General features: G+C 41.1%; 1 protein-coding gene across 9 annotated transcripts in view; it reads left to right on the forward strand.

The window, feature by feature from the left end:
- Positions 1-22,916, forward strand: part of ppfia2 (PTPRF interacting protein alpha 2) — a 158,460-nt gene that overhangs the window by 133,913 nt on the left and 1,631 nt on the right. For 2 of the 9 annotated variants that reach the window (XM_067581070.1, XM_067581076.1), the window contains 19 exons: positions 274-365; positions 923-1,055; positions 2,157-2,374; positions 3,830-4,070; positions 5,785-5,814; positions 5,952-6,082; positions 6,653-6,834; positions 7,231-7,321; positions 11,257-11,338; positions 12,212-12,412; positions 15,422-15,484; positions 16,936-16,968; positions 17,130-17,305; positions 17,407-17,504; positions 17,609-17,784; positions 18,364-18,432; positions 18,925-19,081; positions 19,343-19,399; positions 20,681-20,772. In XM_067581070.1, coding sequence (XP_067437171.1) covers positions 274-365; positions 923-1,055; positions 2,157-2,374; positions 3,830-4,070; positions 5,785-5,814; positions 5,952-6,082; positions 6,653-6,834; positions 7,231-7,321; positions 11,257-11,338; positions 12,212-12,412; positions 15,422-15,484; positions 16,936-16,968; positions 17,130-17,305; positions 17,407-17,504; positions 17,609-17,784; positions 18,364-18,432; positions 18,925-19,081; positions 19,343-19,399; positions 20,681-20,739 — 2,289 coding nt within the window. In that variant the 3' untranslated portion in view covers positions 20,740-20,772. The remainder of the gene's footprint in view (positions 1-273; positions 366-922; positions 1,056-2,156; positions 2,375-3,829; positions 4,071-5,784; positions 5,815-5,951; positions 6,083-6,652; positions 6,835-7,230; positions 7,322-11,256; positions 11,339-12,211; positions 12,413-15,421; positions 15,485-16,935; positions 16,969-17,129; positions 17,306-17,406; positions 17,505-17,608; positions 17,785-18,363; positions 18,433-18,924; positions 19,082-19,342; positions 19,400-20,680; positions 20,773-22,916) is intronic. The other 7 variants (XM_067581072.1, XM_067581077.1, XM_067581075.1 and 4 more) reach the window with 5 other exon arrangements.

Below are 22,916 nucleotides of genomic sequence, written 5' to 3' on the forward strand. Positions count from 1 at the left end.
GCTGTTGAATAATCATAAGCTTCCCGCATGGGGAAAGATAATTAGATGAATTTCATGAGCAATATGGAAAACACTTGAAGGTATCGCTCTGTCAGTTAGTATTCAGCAGCACGGAGATTATCGGTCCCGCTTGCTCTCAGCCACGTCACTCCGCAGCGTTGACATGCACCAATATGACTGTGGTATGATATACTGGGATAATAATTCTTTGGGGCGTGCAGTATCACAGACAAGTCCTGTAAACGACATCTTGTCAAATTGTTTTTTTTCCAGACGCAGCTGGCGGAGGAGATTGAGAAACTGAGATCAGAGCTCGACCAGTTCAGATTGAGGGCAGGCTCCCTCACAGAACCCACCCTGTCACGGTAGGTTGTCCCTATGTGGGCGTGTAATCTTTTTTTTTTTACACTGAACACCATACATGCAAAAACTCAGCATCCATACCAATTGATAACCCAATCTATTGATTCCAGTAGCTTTGGAAGTCGTTATTTAATCTGTCATTGATGAAACAATTGCTTTTCACTATTATTAGAAGCAGTGGTATCACTGAACTCTCCGTATCTATTCTTGGATGTTTTCTGGCTTCCCTTTCATGCTGCATGAAGTTCTAATATTACAGCGCTGATGTGTTGACAGTAGTAGCCTTAATCTCCTCCATAGACAATTTGCAGCCATAGAGGCATGCATAATGAGCTCTGATCCTTCAAGAAGTGCACTTTACACCACATCACGGTGACTGAACATTAACATACTTTTTTTTTTTTAAATATTGCGATCTGTCTCACAGTTTAGGCAAAATCCCTGTTAATGCTACAGAAGTGTTTAACAGTTGTTCATCTTTAATGTGAGACCAAGGAGATGTTGCCATACACAATATAGAACTTTAGCCGCAGCATTACTAAATAAAGATCTTTCTCAGGTCTCATCTGGACACATCAGCCGAGCTTCGATTCTCGTTGGGATCTCTGGCTGAAACCCAGTCGGACCACTACCGCTCAGCCAAGGTCATCCGGCGGCCAAGGAGAGGTCGAATGGGTCTGCGGGAAACCAAGGTATGAGGCACAAGATGTGTTCGTCTGTTGCTATTGTTTTCTACTTTTATAACTGCTGATCATCCCTGGTTTTCAGTTTCAATACACTGAGTTGAAAACACCATTAACCATTAAGTATGAAATCTATCTTGAAGACCCTGAGGCTGTAATGCAGCATCAGATTAACATCTTGAATGCATTATTATCAGTATGTACTTTTAACTGAATGTTTAAGATTATTCTAGGTTAGTGCAATTTCGATGACCTGAGACAAAAGAACAATTCCTGTCTCGGTGCAGCAGGGAAAAGTAGGTTAAATACATTGTTAGTACAGTAGGAGGAACAAATTATCAGCAGGGGAGTATAGGTGGGTTTCAGTAATCAGATCAGCCCCTCTCATCTCTTTTAAAAGTGTTTTTTTATTGGCCAGGAAGGTAGAAACCTGCTTCTCTAAGGATAAAATTTGTCCAGGAAGTTCAGACTACTAATCATACTACATATTAAATATGAGTATATTGTTAAACAAATACAGATCCACAGGTAGACTATGTCTCTTTCAGGAGCCAACAAACTCACTGTCACCAATGATTTCCAGGCATAATAAGGCACTACAAGTTAATTTAGAGGACAGTGATGTCTCAGCAGCTTGTAGTACAATAAATGCTTTCATAATTTTTGTCTTTATATGCGTATATTTTTCTTTATTGAGGTGATTAAGAGGGTTTCAGTCAGTTAATAAAAGCGTATTATATTAACTAGCAGATACAACAGCCTTGCAAATGTGTAACTTTATTGAACCACAAAAGGGCCTCACTGACCTTGAATGTGTCTTTTACAGGAGTTTCCTGGTCAAAATAGCAGCACCACATAGAATATAAAACATAGATGTTACAAAATATATGTAAATCATTGACATATAATGATTTGCCGTGAAAGTTATTGTGATAAGATCAATATTTTAAGGTTTTTAAATGACACGGTAAACTAACAGCTTCCCATAAGAATTCTCTTTACATGACTGGCCTAATCCCTTCATCTTCCCCGATGACTTTAACTTTATTAACTTGTGCAGAATAGTTAACTAGTCTGGTTTTCATAGTCCGTTCTTCTCTCCACGTGCAGGCTAAGTCGCTCGGGGAGCACGAATGGCGTTCTCAGCAGCTCGGGGTTCTGGGAGGCCACCACTTCGAGAGCGATACAGAGATGTCAGACATCGATGATGACGACAGGGAAACGTTGTTTAGCTCCATGGACCTCCTCTCACCCAGCGGCCACTCTGATGCACAAACCCTGGCCATGATGTTGCAGGAGCAGCTGGACGCCATCAACAAGGAGATTCGGTACCTGACACACCCTGCAGTATAAATTGAATATATAAAAGGCCAAATTCCCAGACATATTGATTTGCTTCCTATACTTATTGCTTTCTTAATCCATTTTGAAATCCAGTTAGCAAGTTGTTAAGATCATGTCCTGGAAAGCTGGCCCTTTTGCAGATTCATTTTGCCTTTATGACCTAAACTGTTTCTGACTTAGAGGTGATATGCTGCTTTTGGATTGGGTCCTGTTTACAAAGGATACTCACTACCATTCTTGGCTTCTGAAATATTTCAGATATTCCACCCGGAATATATCAAATCTGTCTCTGTGTTAGAAAATAACACCCTGTTGAGAAGCTTTTTTTCCAATATTGTTATCAGTATGTTCCAGACACTCATATATGTTCCTAAAATTATACAAAAATATAGATAAATACACTTTATCTGTGCATTTAAAGACCTGTCAAGGTCATTCTAAAAATATCGATTTTAGTGGAGCATCATTTAAAGGTGCAATGTGTAGGATTTAGTGGCATCTAGTGGTGAGGTTGCAGATTGCAGCAGACCCTCCCAACCCTCCAGCCCCTTCTCTAGAGCCAGTGTTTGGTGTGTCCGTTCTGGGCTACTGTAGAAACATAGTGCAACATGGCAGGCTCCATGGAAGAGTACCTGCCCCCTATATAGATATAAAGGACTCACTCTAAACTAACGAAAACATAACGATTCTTATTTTCATGGGACTATACACTAATTAAATCATACTTGTGATTATTATATTCCATTTATGCCAAGTCCGTGCTACTAAATTCTACACACTGCACCTTTTAAAGGTATCAGTTTTCAGCGTGTCTGTGGATTACTCTTCCTGTCTATGAACCAGACACTATTCTTGTACGCACAGAATTTTTCGGGAAATGTGATCTGCCTCTTATTAATGTTGTAATTATATTGTACTGATGAGTATTCATAACCCCAGGCGCCACTACACTTTATTCCAAAGGTTGTTAATGTGCCTTTTGGTCTTTGCTAATTTACATCCCCATCAATAGACACAGCGCCACATTTCTTTCTGGAACAGTTAATTCAAATCAGATGGCAGATAGTGTTCATGAATCCTAGGAGTCAAGCTCTCAGCTAATTGCAAAGTTAAACCCTGGGTATGGTTAAAACTAATGACCTGACTTTTAGCCTTTTATCTCCTAATTACTGTAGTTCCCCTTATACTGCAGTTATTTAATGGGTAGTCCAGGAATCCATGGGCTAAATTGTGGAACAGTGATACTCATATCAAGCTATCCTTTTGAGTCACCTAAGACTTACAGCACTTGACACCAGATTTGTATACCAGAGTCCATTATTATTCAAGTCAAGCCAGAAATTATCGCAGTTCGATCTTACTGTTATATAAGCTCTGCAGATACCGTTTCTCCAACTGACTTTTCATCCCGCCTCCTCCTCCTGTCCTCCTTTCCGCAGGCTGATACAGGAGGAGAAAGAGTCGACAGAGCTACGGGCGGAGGAGATCGAGAACCGGGTGGCCAGCGTCAGCCTTGAGGGCCTCAACCTGGCCCGTATGCACCACCACGGAGCCTCCATCACTGCCTCAGCCACCGCTTCGTCCCTTGCGTCCTCCTCCCCACCCAGCGGACACTCCACCCCTAAACTTGACCCTCGAAGCCCCGCTCGTGACATGGAGCGGATGGGGGTCATGACACTGGTAAGTTATTTTACTACCTACAGACGGATCGTCTATCTCACCACCAACCAGCCCCATACACATATCCATCCTTGGGAGTCTAAATACAGCAGGTCACATGTTAACTGTTAGAGGAACAGCTAAACCCTGCAACAACTGTCCTCCCAAATAAATCATGCAAATGAGTAACGAGTGTTTTCCTTAAAATGTAATAGTTATTTGAAAGATTTCTGAAAATGACTTGTTTGAAGCAAGTGGTATTATTTCATTACAGAATTTTTCAGCATTTGTGACTTGTGGACAGTAAGAGCTTTTTAATTAGGTCTGTCAATGCATTTCATTAAAAAAAGTAAAAACATGGTGCCAAAAACCTCTGAGATACTGTTTAAAGTAGGAATTTTAAGAGCATTTAACTATTACAGAGGAATTTTCATGTGGGATATAAATTGAAGAGTTGGGTTACTAATCAACAAGTTTAGTTATTAACTATTCCAGCGCCACCATCAGGCCATTCAGCATACAGGATCGAAATGGGGCAAATCTGTGATGTCAACAGATTTTTCCATTAAAAAAATTGTGACCTTTAATTACACTGTATCACAATGATTTATTTATTTTGTATTGTTTGGAACACGCGACACATGTCACCAGCCTCAATCTCATACAGACAAGTGTTGTCTGAGATATCACAGGACTATTACATTATGAGAGCTACAAGTGTGAGATGTGACATGGTTTTTCTATGAGACAGCCTTTTATGAAAGTCGCTGACTCTCTCTGATTCTGATTCTGTGTCTGTCGTGCTGCTGCGAATGATGGACTGAAATACCTTTCAGGCTGTGAGGGATTTACTGTGCTTTCATCAAAAAGGCTATGTGATTAAAGTGTAAGCATTTGAGCATTTTCAGGGAGAAGAACATAAAGAAATAGATGTGTAGAGAGATGTCTTTTCCCGTAATATATTGCTCACTCCCTTGTACAAAGTATATGTCCAAAGCGCCTCTCTGTGTGCATTGATTTAGCTGGTGTTTGCAGGTTACAGTACAATATACTCACAGTCCAGTATTGAACAAAACTTTTATAGAAAGAGATAAAGAAGCAGAAGAAATAAAGGTTAGGCAGCCATTCTGTCAGGGAAGCATAAAGTATCTGTGTACATTAGACTTGCTAATTTTTGAAGACTTAGCGTGCAGAGAAAGTCGTGACAGAAACTGTCTTCCTCTGTCAGCTGTTGTCATGGAACCCAGGTGTCTAAAGGATGGTTTATAGTCTCACCCAGAATAGACAATAGTATTTTCTACCGCGCTGTCTCTCTCTCTCTAACTCTCTCACAACGTTGACCTGAGGCTTAAACATTCCAGATGTGCCCATCAAGAGGATTTTCTGAACACTACAATGCTAAAAATATTCATATATGCCCCCACAATCTGGTACAACAAAAGAGGGATATAATATGAAAATGTCTCTTTTACCCAGGAGCTTTAAAGGGAATAAGGGTTTGAATTTATTGATTCAATAAATGTCTTGTTTACGCATCTTTCTTTGTCCCCTCAGTATTGATTGTGATTGTGAATCGGTGCTCGCTGGTATTGGACAAAGGCTCATGAGCACCTAATGTTAATGACATTTGTATGAAGGAGCCAATAGTCTTTCATTTATTGCCAACATGGTGTTAATGTTTTTGTCCATGCTTAAGCTCATGGATACTGATGATTTTCTCATCTTTTCTGAACAGCCCAGTGATCTGAGGAAACACAGGAGAAAGGTACACACAGCAAATTGTTGATTAAACCATAATTTCACATTCATTCAAGGTTTTAATGTTTGCTATAATTACACCCTGGATGAAAAGGTGATTTATCATCGCATCTAATGTCCCTTCCCCTCATCCTGGTCCTTCAGATTGCAGCGGTGGAAGAGGATGGCCGCGAGGACAAGGCCACCATCAAGTGCGAGACGTCCCCCCCTCCAACGCCACGCACCGTCCGAATGACACACACACTGCCAGCCTCCTCGCACAATGATGCACGAGGGTAGGTGTCAGCTGTGCAAATATTTCTTAAAGTCGGAGGTAATCCCATTGGTTTAGATGTTTGCGTTGTTTACTGAATGTTTAGTGGCTAAACTCTCATTAAGGCTGCAGTCAATCAGTATGTGAGGGTTTTTTTAGTTCAATTGTATGGTGTTTAATTAGCCTGTCCACAAACAGGTTTTGAGATTAATTAAACACCATACAGGCCGTCCACTAATCAGAAGGTCGGGAGTTCGATCCCCGACTCCTCCTGCCTGCATGTCAAAGTGTCTTTAGGCAAATATTGAACCCCAAATTGCTCCCGATGGTTGCAGCAGCACCTTGCATGGTAGCTTGCTGCCATTGTTGTGTGTGAATGGGTGAGTAAGCAGCAGAAAAACATTTAAATGTTGCACCAATACAAAATAATTTAGTGAAAATAATCTTTGTTACTTTATATTCAATTTATTTTATTTGCTCTCCTCTTGAGCTTTTTTCTGAGCTGCATCCTGGCAGCGTTTGCTTCTTTCCCCACTCCCACTGTAACGCCAATCACCGAAGCTCCATCTTATCTCATGTGCTGTGTCCACAGGATCGTGGCCTCTCTGGAGGCTGAGGCCAGCGCCCTGAGTAGTGTAGCCAGCAGCCAAGACTCCCTCCACAAGCAACCGAAGAAGAAAGGCATCAAATCCTCCATCGGGCGACTTTTCGGCAAGAAGGAGAAGGGCCGACTGGCACATCTGGCACACAGACAAGTCATGGTCGATCCACAAGGTTGGTGCTGCTCCGAGAGGTTTTATAATAATTTCACTAATATCTTATTTGAGTACTGACTTGTATTGACTCGTGTTGTCAGGGCGGTAATACTGCTTCTACAAAACAAATCAAAATGCTACTTAATGTTATACACGCACAGCTGGAAAAAATCCATCAAATGCATCATATCTGTGGTGAATGACACTGAAATATTTTAATACAAAAAGATAATAATGGTCTAATATGCCTGCAGAGCACTAAAGCAATTTAACACTACAACAAACTATCATGTGGCATTACAACGTTAATCAGAGGGAAAAATACAGACATTTAAAAAAATGTATTTATTAATTCTGTACCACATTAATTTCAGATTGTATTCACTGATATCTTGTGTTCATCTTCCACTCTCAGCCACCATGATGGACGCTGACATGGCGGGCCAGGACATGGGGGTGGGCAAGCTGGGAACTCAGGCTGAGAAGGACCGCAGGTTGAAAAAGAAGTAAGCTTTCATACGAGCGCCACCTCACTACTTCCTTAGTAGAGTCTTGTCATACATAGTGAGGAAAAAAGAGCCATTTAATATACCTACTAGTGCTCGTGGCTATATAAAGCATATGGTCAATTTAGAAGTAATCTCACTGTATGTTTTAGACCTTTATTGCAAGCTATGTTCAAAATGTACACTCACATTACAGTATATAGTCCAATATGACCCTTTGACACAGACAGTGGCTGTAGCCTCCACCTCCTGTGTTTACCTTTAGCTCTACTGTATGCATAGTATATAAAACCATAACCCACAATGAGAACAGGATCAATAGAAAGCAGAAGCTTGGATCAGTATCCAGGAGCAGAGATCAGCCTCACTGTTTTCAGACGCAGAGCCAAAATCAGATTATCGATCCAGGCCGAAAAGCCAATTAATCTCACAAAGCTACTTTGTCAATTTGGAAGCCATAGCTGGCTTTAATTCCTAACACTCCACCCATAGATTACACTCTTGAGTCAGATCGGGTGTATCCTGCTCTACAGGAAAAAAAGGGGGAACCCCCTCTTTTTGCAAATCTTTCAGCAGGAGTGTTGCAGAATGTGTGTGTGTGTGTGTGCGTGCGTGTGCGTGCATTTGCCATGCCTCAGTGCCAAATGATGAATGTCATTTGCTCGAAGTGCACATTGAGTTGTCATGACGAATAACTTTGCCTCCCATGTAGTCGGTCAATAGAGAGTCAATCGTTTCGTTGTTTGTTGACAAATGTGTTGTTTTTTCTTCCACCGCACTGACTTCTCCATAGCAGTGTCGAGGATTAAGACCACACCGCCACCTTGCATCTTGGTGCCTCCTCCACACTGCATGCCATTAAGCTGCCTGCACTATTTCCATTTCAGCATCTTGATTGATCAATACCGCTGTGGTCCTCATTGTCGGTGTGTGTTTTTTTTATTATTTATTTATTTATTTATTTATTTTCTTCAGAAGGTTAACGACAAGTAACTGAATGTAGCCGAGCATTTGAATGTAAGGCCGTGGAAAGGGGGTCTTGTTGCCGTGTTTCAGTGCATTTCTCATCTTCTCTGCTGCACGAGATGTGGTCAAGACTGCATTGTAGAAGACGACATTATTTTTTTTTTTTGACTGATCTACAGATGCTCCCGTTAACGAATGTCCTTCATCGTGAGATATATACGTGTGTGTGTGTGTGTGTGTGTGCGGGCGCGTGCGTGCATGTGTTTTTTTTTGTTTAGAGCCGTATCGTTTATTGCCTATTAACTCATTAACATTTGTTGTACTTTTGTCTCCCCGTCGCTCTCTCTCTCTCTCTCTCTCTCTCTCTTCTTCTCTCCTCTCTGACTCTTTCCTCTCTTACCCTTCCTCTCCCTCTCATCATCCTTTGACTCTAACAAAGCGGGTAAGTTGTGAGGATGTATAACTGACCTCCTGGATATGACCATTGTCTCAGCCATATATGCCCTGTGTCTGCCATCTCTCCTGTCTGTCCGCCATCCGTCCCTCTCCTGAAAGACCAGTGCCAAAGCTGACGTCTCTTATCTATCTATTTATCTCTCTATACCTCATGGCTGTTAACGACGCCATTGCTTTCTTTCTTTTTTCTTTTTTTTTTCTTTCTTCCATTTATCATCTGAAGACGTTTCTTCCCCCCTTTTTACAGTTCAATGGCAGCTGCATCCACGGCTGGACAGAGAATGTGCCGCCGCTAAACTGGGGCTCAATTTTTTATACCCGGGAATGTCTTCCTCTCCTTTTATGTGTCTCTTATCTATTTGTGTGAAATAACCAGCTGCAATATCTGGTTATGGGAATGTCAAATGTTCTTTTTGTTTGTATGATTTGTCATAACTGTTTCCTTACTTCCCTTTCCCCAGCTATGTTCAGTGGATGTATTTTCTCCATGCATTAGACCTGACCTGAACATAAAACATGAGCTATTCCCATATGCTGGATAGATAAGAAAGTGGATATATCTGGTTGTGTTTGGATGAACACATTACCTCTGTCACCTGTAGGCTTTTGTATGCCATCTATGCTGTGTTTAAGTGCCCTTTCACTGTACTGAGGCCTTTAACGCTGAGAGTGCTCCATGTATCATGTTTATTACTAAGCCCACTCTTTCCATTCGTCAAGTTCTTTGACAACATACTCAGGGAATGGGTTGTTGATTCAGAGTTTTTCTGTTATGAAATGTGTTCACTACAGTAAATAGAATAAGAACTGCATTGTTTGTTGTTTTTTTTCTGTATGTGGGTGTGAGTACGAGTGTGTTCTTTGGTCCCCTGTTTGTCAGGCATTTTTAGGCTTTTTTATCAGTTCTCCATGTCTTGCTGAGTGTGGGAGGATTCAGCCCGATACAAATAACCGCAGCTCTATGCATGACAGACCAAGAGCATCTATTGGCTGGTCCTTGTTGATAAGGTGCAATTCATATCGTGCCGAGGAGGTCGACACCGGCGCCCGGCGCGGCTCTCAAAGTGAGACAAAAACAAAATACAATACAGCTCAACACCTGCGAAACAAAACCACGGAGCACAGCCCAGAAAATGTGAACAACTCTTAAAAATGACTTGCTGCATGATTCAAAAACCGCATCGACAAAAGTATCCATGCGAAAAAAAATCTTTCTCAGCACAGTAAATTCTGACTGGCAGGGCTGGGATGAGTTTGGGAATTGTGCATTGAGCTTGATTGAGCAGGTACTATAGTCATGTGCCTTCCAGGTGCATATGTGTATACCTATTATACACCAAGGCTGAACAATCCTGTATTTTAAGTTAACAATATGTTTTAATTTGCATCTGGTTACAGATCTGCACCAAAATACACTGTGATGAGCTGCTTTCAGAGAATACAAACGTACTGTTATTTATTAATAGTTCCAATTTTTACCCAAGTCAGACTGATGACTCATGAGTTATGGCTGTACCGCCGCCCATATGTCATCAAAACTTGGCTGCAACTGCCCAGTGTGTTTAAGATCTAAGGGAAGATATCCAAATATCCAAAGTAACAAGAAGTTAGCAACACACTGTAGGAAAATTGCATGCAAAAAAAGGACATTTAAAATATGCTGAACACCAAATTTGGTGAGAATTCGATGACATTTGTAGTGGGGAAAAAATGTTTTTGCAAAAAAGTTAGAACATATGAAAAATTTAAAAGCATAAATTTCCACCAAATTCATTGTCTGTTAAAGGTAACCTGTTGAGTTTTTGAGCACTAGTTATGGAGCAATGATTTTTATGAGCAGGTCCCATTTGGTGGTTTTAATAGTATTCCAATGATCAACAGTGGTCACAGAATATAAACAAAGCAGGTTTCTGTGTTTTATGAGGAAGGACATGCATTCAACATGTTTGTTAGGCCTCATTCATATACACATGCATTTTACACTTTGAGTATTTAAGATATCCACTAACTAACAACATACAAGACTAAAACGTTAAGGCATAAGGGCCCAATTCTAATTTCTCCAAGCAGTAAATTGAGGATTATTTCACATGTAGGACAGGTAAAATGTCAACATTAGGATTCAGGGATGAATGCCTGTATGTGTGACTGTGTGTCTCTCTGAGTGGAGCCACAGTTATGAAGTGTCTGCTCCGCTCTCTGGCAGCATAGAGATGAATGATAAAATGTTGCCCTTTTCAACACTCTTGGTGTACAGGCTGGACTTGGAGATAAAATGTGTATGAGAACTCTCTCTTTCTCTCTCTCTCTCTCTCTCATTTACTATACACACACACACAGTCCTGTACACACACACAGACCCACACTGGCATCACTGTTACTGCAGGGATTTGTGAAAAGCAGTGTGAGAGTTTCAGAGGGTGTGGTGTTGTATCAAAGTGAGCAAATGTGTGTTTATCATGATTTATAAGTACATGTGTTCACCCCCGTATCTCCTCTGTCCCCGCCTTCAGACACGAACTATTGGAGGAGGCCAGGAGAAAGGGTTTACCTTTCGCCCAATGGGACGGCCCCACGGTTGTAGCCTGGCTGGAGGTGAGCAGTCACTGTCTTTACAGAAACTTTTACATCATGTGTGTGCACAGATGTGTTAAAATATCAATCTAATTAGGTTTTTCACAGTAGTTACACTCTGCCAGGTATTGAAGATGCATGTAAAGGACCTGAGAGCTTTACTAAACTTACAGTCTCATAAATTTTAACATTGACCATGCCATGTCATGTGATGTAACAATTGATGAAACAAGAATCCTTTAAAATACCATTAATTTCTCCTTAATTAACCCCTGAAAACATACAATTTTAAGGAGTTTTAAAAGGGTAAAAAAAAAAAGCTTCAAAAGGACCAAACCCCATTAAAAACACCCCTGAATTTTCCCTGAATAAGAAAATAAAGGTGCTAAAGTGTAAATTAAGGGTTGGTTTTCATAGTTTTTGCACCATTTTTAAGGGGTTTTTTACCCAACAACAGTATTGGAATATAAAGTAGAAAAAGCCAATATATAGAAACACCACTGCCCCCTAATGTTTAGTGGAGGACCCACAGCCACCTGCTAAATCATGACCCCACCAATCCCACACCTCAGTTTTTCAGTTAATGCTATCTTTTGAGCTGCTGATAGATAGCATTTTGTGCTAAAATTACATAATGTTAGAGAGTATTCAGTGTACCTTGCCAAATTATACTTAGGTAAGGTCAGGAGCCTTTTCTATATAACTATTAGTATTGATCTTTTATACAGTAAATGTAGAATTGAACCAAATCAAATGGGTTTTTTTTGTTTTTTTTGCAAAAAACACAGAATTGAGCTGCTTTATCTGTCTAGCTTTACCTTCAATCTCAAGCTCATCATCCTGTTCTCCTTCGTCTCCTCTCTCTCTCTCTCTCTCTCTCTCTGTGTGGTTAAGCTGTGGTTGGGAATGCCGGCCTGGTACGTGGCGGCGTGCCGTGCCAACGTGAAGAGCGGAGCCATCATGTCAGCTTTATCTGACACCGAGATCCAGAGGGAGATCGGTATCAGTAACCCTCTTCACCGGCTCAAACTTCGCCTGGCCATCCAGGAGATGGTCTCCCTCACCAGCCCCTCCGCCCCGCCAACCTCCAGAACCGTGAGTCATACAGGAAATACGGGGGACATGGAAGCAGACTGGAATTTTATTTGTACAAACATTTGCAGAAGGCAGAGCTGATCTGGAGGCAGAACTGAAGAAGTACTTGGATTACAATTTGAATACTTAAAGCAACAGTTCAGGGAAATATGCTTATTTACATTACTGGCACGAGTTAGATGAGAAAATTTATACCAATATGAAGCTGGAGCCAGCAGCCAGTCAGTTTTGTTTAGCATAAAGACTGGAAACAGAGGGGAAACAGCTAGCCTGGCTCTGTTTAACAGTAACAAAACCCACCTACCAGCACCTGTAAAGCTCACTAGTTAACACACTATATCTTGTTTGTTTAATCTGTACAGAGACAAAAGTGGAAAAGCAACAATATGTGGTTTTACAGGTGTTAATTTGAGGGAAAAGGCTAGTCTAGCTCTGTCCAAAGGCAAAAAAATCCACCTACCCGCATCTCTAAAGCTCACCATTTCAAGTCTTTATGCTAATTTGTTATTTAGTCAGAAAACGGGTTGTGTTAACAGAATACTCACATGATTTCTGCCTCCAGAGTAGCTCTGACAAATGTTTGTATGACTGAATGTCCTCTCTGCTTACATGCACGACGCCTCCACACATGGGTGACACATGTGTAGGCGGGTGACAACAAGCGAGTGGAGCAGCGACGATGAAATCACGCCCATGCGTAGCAAATTTATCAGCAGTATTTTTTTTTTTTTTTTTTTACATCTGGCCAATTTTCAATGCTACAGTTCGTGATAACTTCAGTGAATGTTACAGTGGGAGTCAGTGATGGCTGCTTTTTAAAGAGATTGCTCCAGTGTGTTCTGTGTTTTAGCTTTCCAGTTATTCCAGAGCACAGTTGCTTTCGTAGCTCCCTGCTGTCATGGCATATGGTCACTAAGGACTCTGCTGTTTCTTAATGTCATGGAAATTTATGTAATAGTGATGGATTTCACAAAGAGGGATTGTCTTTCAGAGCTTTATTCCGTAATCACACATCTATGTGTACGGGACTCTTAAGTCTGGATCAGACAGAGAGACCCAGAGCGAAGGCAAACACTCAGATTTATAGTCGTAGCCATGTCTTCCACAGATTGTTACAGAACACACCTTGGCAGTTCATAAGTTGTACACAGTTGGTCCTTTGTCCATATCTTATCACAGTCTCTTTCTAGGGGAGTTCTGCCTCCCCGTCAATCTGCCAGCAGGAACTAAATGTTGAAGGTCATACCACACAGTTCTTCCTAACAACACTTCTCAAGTATTCTCATACAAGGGTTATATACAAGAGAAAACCTTACACATCACATGCACATCTAAGTATAAACATGTGAATCATAGAGCAGTATATGTATAAGAGTAACATAGGAGTAAAAAGTCCCATTACAATTAAAGATAGTGACTGTAAACGCTGCAGAGCAAGGATTAATATGCTGTACACTGAAGGTACACATACACAGAGAATGCAGACCATATATCATACAGACGTGAGAAGTTGTGCATCCTTATATAAACCCTGCTGAGTACATTCATTAATGCTTTTAGGCTCTACACAACTAGTATGCATGCAGCAGTGATAAATCTTGCACTTTTTCTGTCCTCTCTTTTTGTAAAATACTTTACCCTCTGCCTGTTCCCCCCCCTGCCCCCCCTTTACCTCACTCTCTCTCCTCAGCCACTTAGCTCTACTTCCACACCTCATGAAACTTTCATTACACGTCCAATCACAAAGTCCCCCAACTGTGACGGGCCTCCTGCCTGTTGTCGCACTTAAAAACCCCACACACTTAACGGAGGGGGGTTAATTGACCTTGTAAATACGCTGCGACGTGTATGTCGAGCAGAAAATAGAGAGAGAGGGGGGGAAAGCATCCGCCATTTTACCTCCGGTGATAAAACTGGAAGGAGTGGTCCACTGTCGGGAGTCTCATGGCTTTTAACAGAGACCGCTGTTAAATTGCTTGTGGGTGCGTCTTTGACTGTTCTTATCTGGGTCATGACAGCCTGACCTACTGCTGTGACTGCAGAACAATGCATCAAAATGGACAACAATTATGCTGGAATAAGCATTTAAAGAGTCGGGTCACCCAAGTTACAAAAAAACATATTTTCTCAGTAATCTCTAGAGGTTCTCTGCAATGCAGACAGTTCAGTAGATGTCTGTCCTCATATTTCTACCAAAGAAATAGTCTGATTAAAACTGCTGACGGCATGTTAGATTATCCAGAGTCATGGGGACATTGATCTAGAGCTGATCAGTTGGTTAGTTGATGGATGAAAACATTATATGAATTTATTTTGATAATAGTTTGAGTCATTTTTCAGGCAAAAATGTTAAATATTCTGTGGTTCCAGCTTATTAAATATGAGAATTTGCTGGGTTTTTTGTCTTATATGGTAGTAAATATATCATTTTTTTGTTTGTTTGTTTTTAAAAACTTTAGTACGTCGCCTTTGGGTTTGGAAATGTGTGCTATGGCACTATATTTCACAAAACGGTCAATAAATTGAGAAAATAATCAACAAATCAATCACTGAAGAAAATAATTGATAGCTGCAATGATCTGCATGGTTAGATAACACTAGAGATAAGTGTCCTTTTTGTAATTTGAGTGAATCGACTGGTAGCTGACGGGTGCAGAGGGATGAGTATTGTGGGGGGTTTTGTGCCTGTTGGTGTTAATGGTACTAATTTATTCAGTCTTCCTTGTTGTGCATGGCAACTGTCTCTGTTAATTGTGTTATCTGTACATGTATGTGGAAATTGGGATGTTGTTGTTGTTGTTGTTGCTGTACTGTGTTGTGTTTTTGTCCTCTGCATATGCCCTTTGACCCCCTGGCGGGTTCGGGGCCAGTTCATCATCTGACTGTGATGCTATAACACTATTGGCTTACAGTGGTGCTGCTCTTCTTCTTTAACACTGCTTGCCCCTCCTACCGGACCTCTACTACCAACCCTGCTGCTGCTCTGTCTCTTGGGCTCTGCCCTTGTAGCCGTCAGGCAATGTATGGGTGACCCATGAGGAGATGGAGACCCTGGCAGCCCCTTCCAAAACGGTCAGTCCCTTTGTGTCCTTTACCGTCACCCTTTTCTTTCTCTGTCAGTCATGTGTGTCTGTGTCTATGAGAGTGGATATCAGAAGGATGGAATTAGGAGACCTCAAAGTGGTGACAGCGGTGACTGATGGAGAAGGAATGCATCCATTAACCCACTCCCTGGTCCTTGAACCTCCTAGTCAATACTAATTTTAAACTGGGTTTTAGATGAAGGAGCCTCTGTCATGAATAGCAAATGCTGGTTTGTGATCGTATACAAGCTATAAAAGGAAGCAGGAATCACCAGTACATTTCCCCACGGTACTGTCAGTAATACACCACACAAAAAACTTGCCACGCGCCAGATCGCATAAAGTTATATTATTGTATTTTGCATTAAAGCTTCATGTTTGCACATCAATGAGCAAGACTGAAGAGGCTGCATGTGAAATGTGTTTTTACTTCCAAACAACAAAACAGAAATACAGAAATGTGCAGAAATAATGAAAAACTTATAGAGATCTGATGTGAAGTGATATTTGAACTTCAACATCATTATCAAGCTGTTCCAAGCTGTGGATGGGTAGGTTGACAGGTTTTTTATAATGTAATAAAGCTAATAATCATCAGGTAACCATATAATGTTATGTCTTACTAGTGAAATACCAGTAAAATAGATGACTTTGCTCCTATCTTATCCTTTTCCAAGTCAAAACAAACATAGTCAAGTACAACAGATGCGGTGTATCTATCTCCGATCTGGCTTTAAGAAATGCAAAGTTAAAAACCAACCTTGTGCCATTTTTCTGGACTGCACTCAGATTTCCATAACGAATGCTGAAACTGTCAGGCCAGATCACATCTGAGGTTAAAAAAAAAAAAAGTCTCCCTGGAGACCAATTCACGTGACATTTAAGTTTGAGCTTTCTTTCCCTCAAACTTGCTCCCACGAGCCTTTTACCATGTTTTGAATATTCAAGCTCATAGTGCAACATGTTTTTGGAGGCTGCTTGCTGTCAGTTCAAAGGGTTTGTCAAAAATGTTGGAAAGAGCATGTTTCTCTTAGAGGCAGTGGAACTATACACAAACTCTACCATACTTTGGAAAAGGACCTATTTTTGACACCTACAGTATGATTGTGAAAGTAGCAAAGAAACAGGCGCTGCTTGAATTATCTGATATTTCCTTTGTTTATTTGGATCCTGGATGCAGGATTTCTTGTAAGGTCACGGGTATTTTTATGTTTGTGTATGGGCGTAACTTGGATTGTGGGAGATTTTTTTTTTTTTTTTTACAGATTTCAAGGGCTGTCAATATTAGACTCATGTACTGTGTTATCAGTCACATGCCAGCCGCATTTTGAGGGACATTTTTGGACACAACTGGAGGGTTTGATATAAAACAATCAGATGACAGTGATCTTTATTTTCTCTCACAATTATTCCTGTTCCTTTTTCTTGTGTTTAAATCAGAAATCAGAGTCTGAAGAGGGGAGCTGGGCACAGGTAAGCCCTGTTGTTGTTGTTTATGTCATTTCTTCCTCTTGTCTATTTAAGGTTTAGTACAGATTCAATTGTACATGAAAATGTGAAAAGCTGTGTTTTGTGAGGAACTGAATAACTGCAGGTTAACAGCGTTCTGACTGAGCTGACCTGTCTTCTCTCAGACTCTAGCTTATGGCGACATGAATCATGAGTGGATAGGGAACGAGTGGCTGCCCAGTCTAGGACTACCTCAGTACCGCAGCTACTTCATGGAGTGCCTGGTGGATGCTCGCATGCTGGACCACCTCACAAAGAAGGACCTGAGGGTGCACCTCAAAATGGTGGACAGCTTCCACAGGTACTGGGGTGTCTCATGGTGACTGTCAGGGAGTATTTCTTGATCATTTTCAGTAAATTTCCCTGTTATGGATGGTTTTGTTTGTGATTTTCTGACACCAGAACAAGTTTACAGTATGGAATCATGTGTCTGAAGAAGCTCAACTATGACAGGAAGGAACTGGAGAGACGTAGGGAGCAAAGCCAGCATGAAATGAGAGGCAAGCGTCCCCGAATAAAATACATCATAACAAATGAAAACAATATGTCACAAATGAGTGGTAAAAAGAGATTTGAGATGACATGTCTGTACTGGTGTCTGCAGACGTGCTGGTGTGGAGTAATGAGCGGGTCATCCGCTGGGTGCAGAGCATAGGCCTGAGGGACTATGCCAACATCCTGCTGGAGAGCGGCGTGCACGGAGCCCTGGTCGCCCTCGATGACAACTTTGACTACAGCAGCCTGGCGCTGCTCCTCCAAATCCCCAACCAAAACACTCAGGTACTGCTGTTTGTGATCTGTTATTATACAGTATACTGTAGTTACATCCTCCTCAGCAACTCAGACAGGAAGATCGCAAGAAAAGTGTTTTGAATTTGAACTTTGGTAAATCCGATGTCAATGAATAATGTCTGATATGCAGTAAGAGGACTTTCCTGGTCTGAATCCGATGTGCTGAATCCCACTTGATAGCTTTTCCATATTCTGTATGAAGGGTTAATTGTGAGGAAAACAAAGATTTTTAATGTTTCAGTTTTTTTTTTTCCTTTTTAGCACTGATATAGCCAAATTTAAAGGTGCTGAATGATATATCATCTGTCACCAACTTCAGTCCAAAAATAGAGGTATGTTGGTATCAGCCTTCAAAGCTGGTCGAATCTAAATCAGAACATGCAGATTTGCCAACTGTCACTCTGGCAGGTTGCCCTGTGAATTTTCACTGCTTATCTCATCTATACTCGGGTAAAATGAATATGCAGCGCAAATAATGTAATGTGTCAGCTGCCTCTGTTACCATGCTGCTAAAAATAGTCGGCCTTGTGAAAATCAAAATGTGTTTGTTTTTTTTTCCTCCCTCAGGCACGTCAGATTCTGGAGCGAGAGTACAATAATCTGCTGGCGCTGGGCACTGACAGGAGACTGGATGAGGTGAGCGGCAACTATCACCTATAAGACTGAACTTTGTACATCACACCTTTCCATTCAAGAGCTAAAATCATAATTAGTAAAAGCTTTGTGTTTAAATGTCTGATGCCTTCACATCCTTGATCCTATATTTCAAACCAGAACAATAGTTAAAAATAATTGCAATCCAGTTGTAATCAAAGAGTCTGAAATCCTATACAAAAAACAATTAAGCTTTTTCCCAACAGTATTGACCAAGATTTTAAATTTTGCCAATATAGGTTTTGAAAAAAGACAAAAAAAGGTCAAAGTTAACCTCAACAGTGCAACAAAAACCATTTACAAGGTCCCTAGATTAATAAAGTAAGCCTTTAGATCAGGGGATTAATTAGAATATTTTGAAAGAAAAGCCCAATTTTCACGTTACCCTTTAAAGCAATGACCCACTGCATTTATGAACCACTGTTAGTACCTTTACATGATTAAAAATGAGATTAAAAACGATCTGTCCACCAGTGTGACGACAAAGACTTCAGAGGTCCATCGTGGAGGAGGCAGTTCCCGCCCCGGGACGTGCACGGTATCAGTATGATGCCCGGATCAGCTGAGACGCTCCCTGCTGGATTCCGTCTCACCGCGACGTCTGGTCACTCCCGGAGACTGCCCCCTGAGGGTAAGAGCCTGCCTCCGCACTATTATTTCACAGATTTTAAGGCTTGTTCCTGTCATATATCACATGAAACATGTTCAATCTGGATGTTTTCTGCAGTGTGGCTTTAAAACGCAGCAACAAAACAAAGAGTTTAAATCCACCTGTTGCACAGATAGAACAAAGCGCGACACCTGAGCACAGGAGTCGCTGCTGTTGCTATTTGTGAAGGAGCCTTCTGACATGTCTCTTGTTCTCTCTGACTCTGTGACGGCTGCTCTGCAGTCCTCTATGAGGCGCTGGATGACAGTCCTGACGACATGTATTTGGATTGGTTTCAAGGTCAGCTATGCCCCTCTGAAGGTTCTGGGCTTGTTGGCCCCTGCGTGTATTATGGTTATACATATATTCCCTCCTCTTCACATGGTCTCTGGCAACCACTGTCCTGTTGTAATTCTCCTTTTCTTTGTGGTCTCTCACCCGCGCTTTTCTTCTCTCGTTTCTCTACTACTCTTCAATCTCTGATCTAATATCCAACTCCAAGGGTGGTGTTTTGCAGAGTTGCAAAATAGTTGTTTGTTCACCCCGGCGGTAACAGCTGGGGAGTCAAGTTATGGATTAGGACCCATGCTTGCTGATGTAACCCTTGAAGTAATTAAGCGGCAAAACAAAAAGGTGGTTGAGTGCTGCTATGTTCATTTACAGAGGTAAACAGTATGTCTTGGATGCTTTGATAACTCAGTCGGACAGTTTGTGTCATTTCTCATCCCTCTGCTGTTAAGAGGACATTGGTTGATACAGTCTTTCATTGAAGGATCATTCTGGTTTATTATGCTGTGGGGAAAACCCGCGAAGATCTGGGAACACAGCAGCATTGCTATAAAAAAGTCAGACGGGACAAGAAACAAATGATCTAAACCACTTAATTTGGACATAAAACTTAAAGGGATTGTAAATTGAAAACACATAAACTGATGAATGTTTGGTAATTTCATTTGCTTTTGTTTCCTCTTGCTTTGTTTAAAACCTGTATTATGATCTGACTGATTTTTAGCAATTTTACTGCTTTCCCAGATTTTGGAAATACATTTATTTCTAGCACCAAAAGGAATGACGGCCGAAACAATAAGAATTAAACCCACGTTGTAATAAACTGGAATTATCCTTGAAAGTGATGCAGAGTGTATTAGCAACTGTGTCTTGACAAATGACACAAGTTGTGATACATGACTGGAAACCATCAGACTGCACTGATGTTAGCCAGTGTTCTCTTCTAACAAAGGTGTTCCCAGTGAAGCAGCCTCTCTCTGTGTCCCTCTGTCTCTTATCTCTGTGCTCCCCCCGGTCTGTGACGTCCACAGTACGACTAATCTCGTTTGCTAATGTCATCCACTCAAAATCAAAACTTTCCTTTGAGTGCGTGATCCGTGGCTTTTTCTTCTGAGGGTGACACTACAAGTTGTGTGTGATCTCACTCATACTGTTGAAGGACATCTAAATCTTGTGGCACTTGTTTGAGGTGGTAACCAAGTGGAGGAAATGTTCTCCTTCTCACTCTGGGTCCATCTGCTACACACTAAGCCTCAATATTCAGACTCTCTTTCTCGCTGTCTCCCCCTACAGTTGGACCCTCTGCGGTGCAGCGGCTGGACAGCTCCACGGTGAGAACCTACTCCTGCTGAGAGGAGGAAGAGAGGGACCTTAAACTGTACGCTGTATGTAACACACAGACTCTCGCTCTGTCAAATACACCGATTTCCTCAGAAGCACTTTAAAAAAAAAAAAAATAGACTGAATTAAAGAGACGAGGACGAATTGTTTCCCCAAGATAAGCATGTTTGTGTCGTTGGCTTGGCGAGCCTCCGCTGTGTTTTTGCCAGGTAGCTGTGATAAGGTGATGGGAGACTGCAGGGCTAGCAGCGAGCCACGGTCTCACACTGATGTCTCCTCTTTTCATGTCCGTCCAAAAAAAGATGAGTAGTCATGATTGGAGCTTTAGAAATCTACTTCAAATAAAAGGAGTGCAGTATGTTACACAGAGATTAGTTAACAAAGTTCATTTACATGATCATGATAGTTCAAGGCTCCTAAAAATAGACTGGAGAGTTATCCAGACTTTCTATGATTACAAAGCGCCCTAGTTTTCTTTCCAACTGTCTGCTTTGTACTGCCAGGTGCAGTGGAAGTGTCATTCCTCATAAGGATTTGCTTTGATTTGATACGCTATCTGAAAAAAACTGTCTCTTTGCATCTGTATTGTAGTGAAATGCCCTCACAATTCAAATGACAGCCAGATGCCAAAGCTACAAAGACAACATGCCTCAGATGTATTGTTTAGCATGAAGAGCCCAGATAGACGAGACAGAGAGGAGGACTTGGTTTGTGATGATATATTAAGCAAAGACGCTGAGCTTCTCCCGCAGCTCGAAATGTAAACTGCATTTAAAGTCAAATGACAAATTCCAGTCATGTGATCGCCATCGATATATTATCAGTTGTCCCTAAATTCTTCACAAGGAGCACACAATCGACACAAAATAATCATTTCAGTCATTTTCTGCTCACCTGTGACTAGAAGTCAGACGTCTCCAAACTAAAAGTCGCAAAAAAATGTCAACAATCATGAAGTTTCTTCCAACTGCTTCTACAGTATCATCGTCATAATCGTTCACACCCCTGATAATATCACACATTTATATTTGCTGGTTTGCAGCGTCTGGCTGCAGTCAGAACAACAACAGGTGAGAAAACTTTGTAATCCTGAAACAAAATCCTTACAAGCCTGGAGAGTGTGATAAGGTTTGAGGCGCAGTAGACAGATAATAATGCTACAGTATAATTCTGGGAGTGCAGCGTGATCATATGAGACAGGAGTGTTAGAAAAATACATAAAAACACAGCTAAAGGGGGAGAGAATGGGAAGTAAAAAAAACAAAACAGAGGAGGTTGATTCAGTGGGGGAGAGTTAATGTGAGTTTCATCTTCATAACTGAAACTTTTTGTTTTCAAAAGTATTTGCTCATTCCGTGGAGCGCCCTGCGGGCTGTTTCTAATGCTTTCATCAGCTTATTTTTATAAGTACTCCCACACAACAAAAAGACAGAATACAGTGCAAAGTTCAGGGAGCAGCTAGTTGAATTTTTGTACATGTGCACAGGAAAACAAAAACTATTGAACTATTTGCTACACACACACACAAGCAGTTGCCATTGCAAATGAATTCATGCAGTACAAGACTTGCATAGAGGCGCCCAAAAAGTAACACCGTGGCGACGTTCTTCCTTCCTACATTATAGCCTCAGCATATGAAATTGAAAGTTATGTTATCCTTATTTATATACAGTAGTGCACTATACTTACCTTCAACAATTTTAATTAAGTGTCCTTGTTCTGAGTGTGAAATGTTCAGTATAAAGTCTCAGAAATTCCCACATTGGAATAATAAAGTAGTGTCTATGCATGTACACTGTTGTGCTAACAATCAAACAATGCAATGCATTGTGCTTTATAAATGCTAAATTTACAGTTGAAAGACACTACATCCATCAGTGATGATACAAAATTATGATTATAAATGTCCAAAATCTCAATTTATAGTAAACTGAATGTCTATTATAAAGTGAGTAGTAAATGAGTGAGTGAGCATCTCTTGTCTGAACTAGCCAAGTAGCATTAGCTTCACAGCAGCAGCGATCAACCCGATACACAATCACTGTAGTTATGCTGCTAACTCAAAAGAAAACAATCTACATGTCTAAAGCTGAGGGAAACAGGAATAGTTATGCAGCTGCTGTAAACAGCCGCCTTAAAACTGAAGTGTATCTATTCTATCAGACGACTGGTGTAGACGCTTTAATGT

Source organism: Thunnus thynnus, chromosome 23 (assembly GCF_963924715.1).
Source record: "Thunnus thynnus chromosome 23, fThuThy2.1, whole genome shotgun sequence".
NCBI lineage: Eukaryota > Metazoa > Chordata > Actinopteri > Scombriformes > Scombridae > Thunnus > Thunnus thynnus.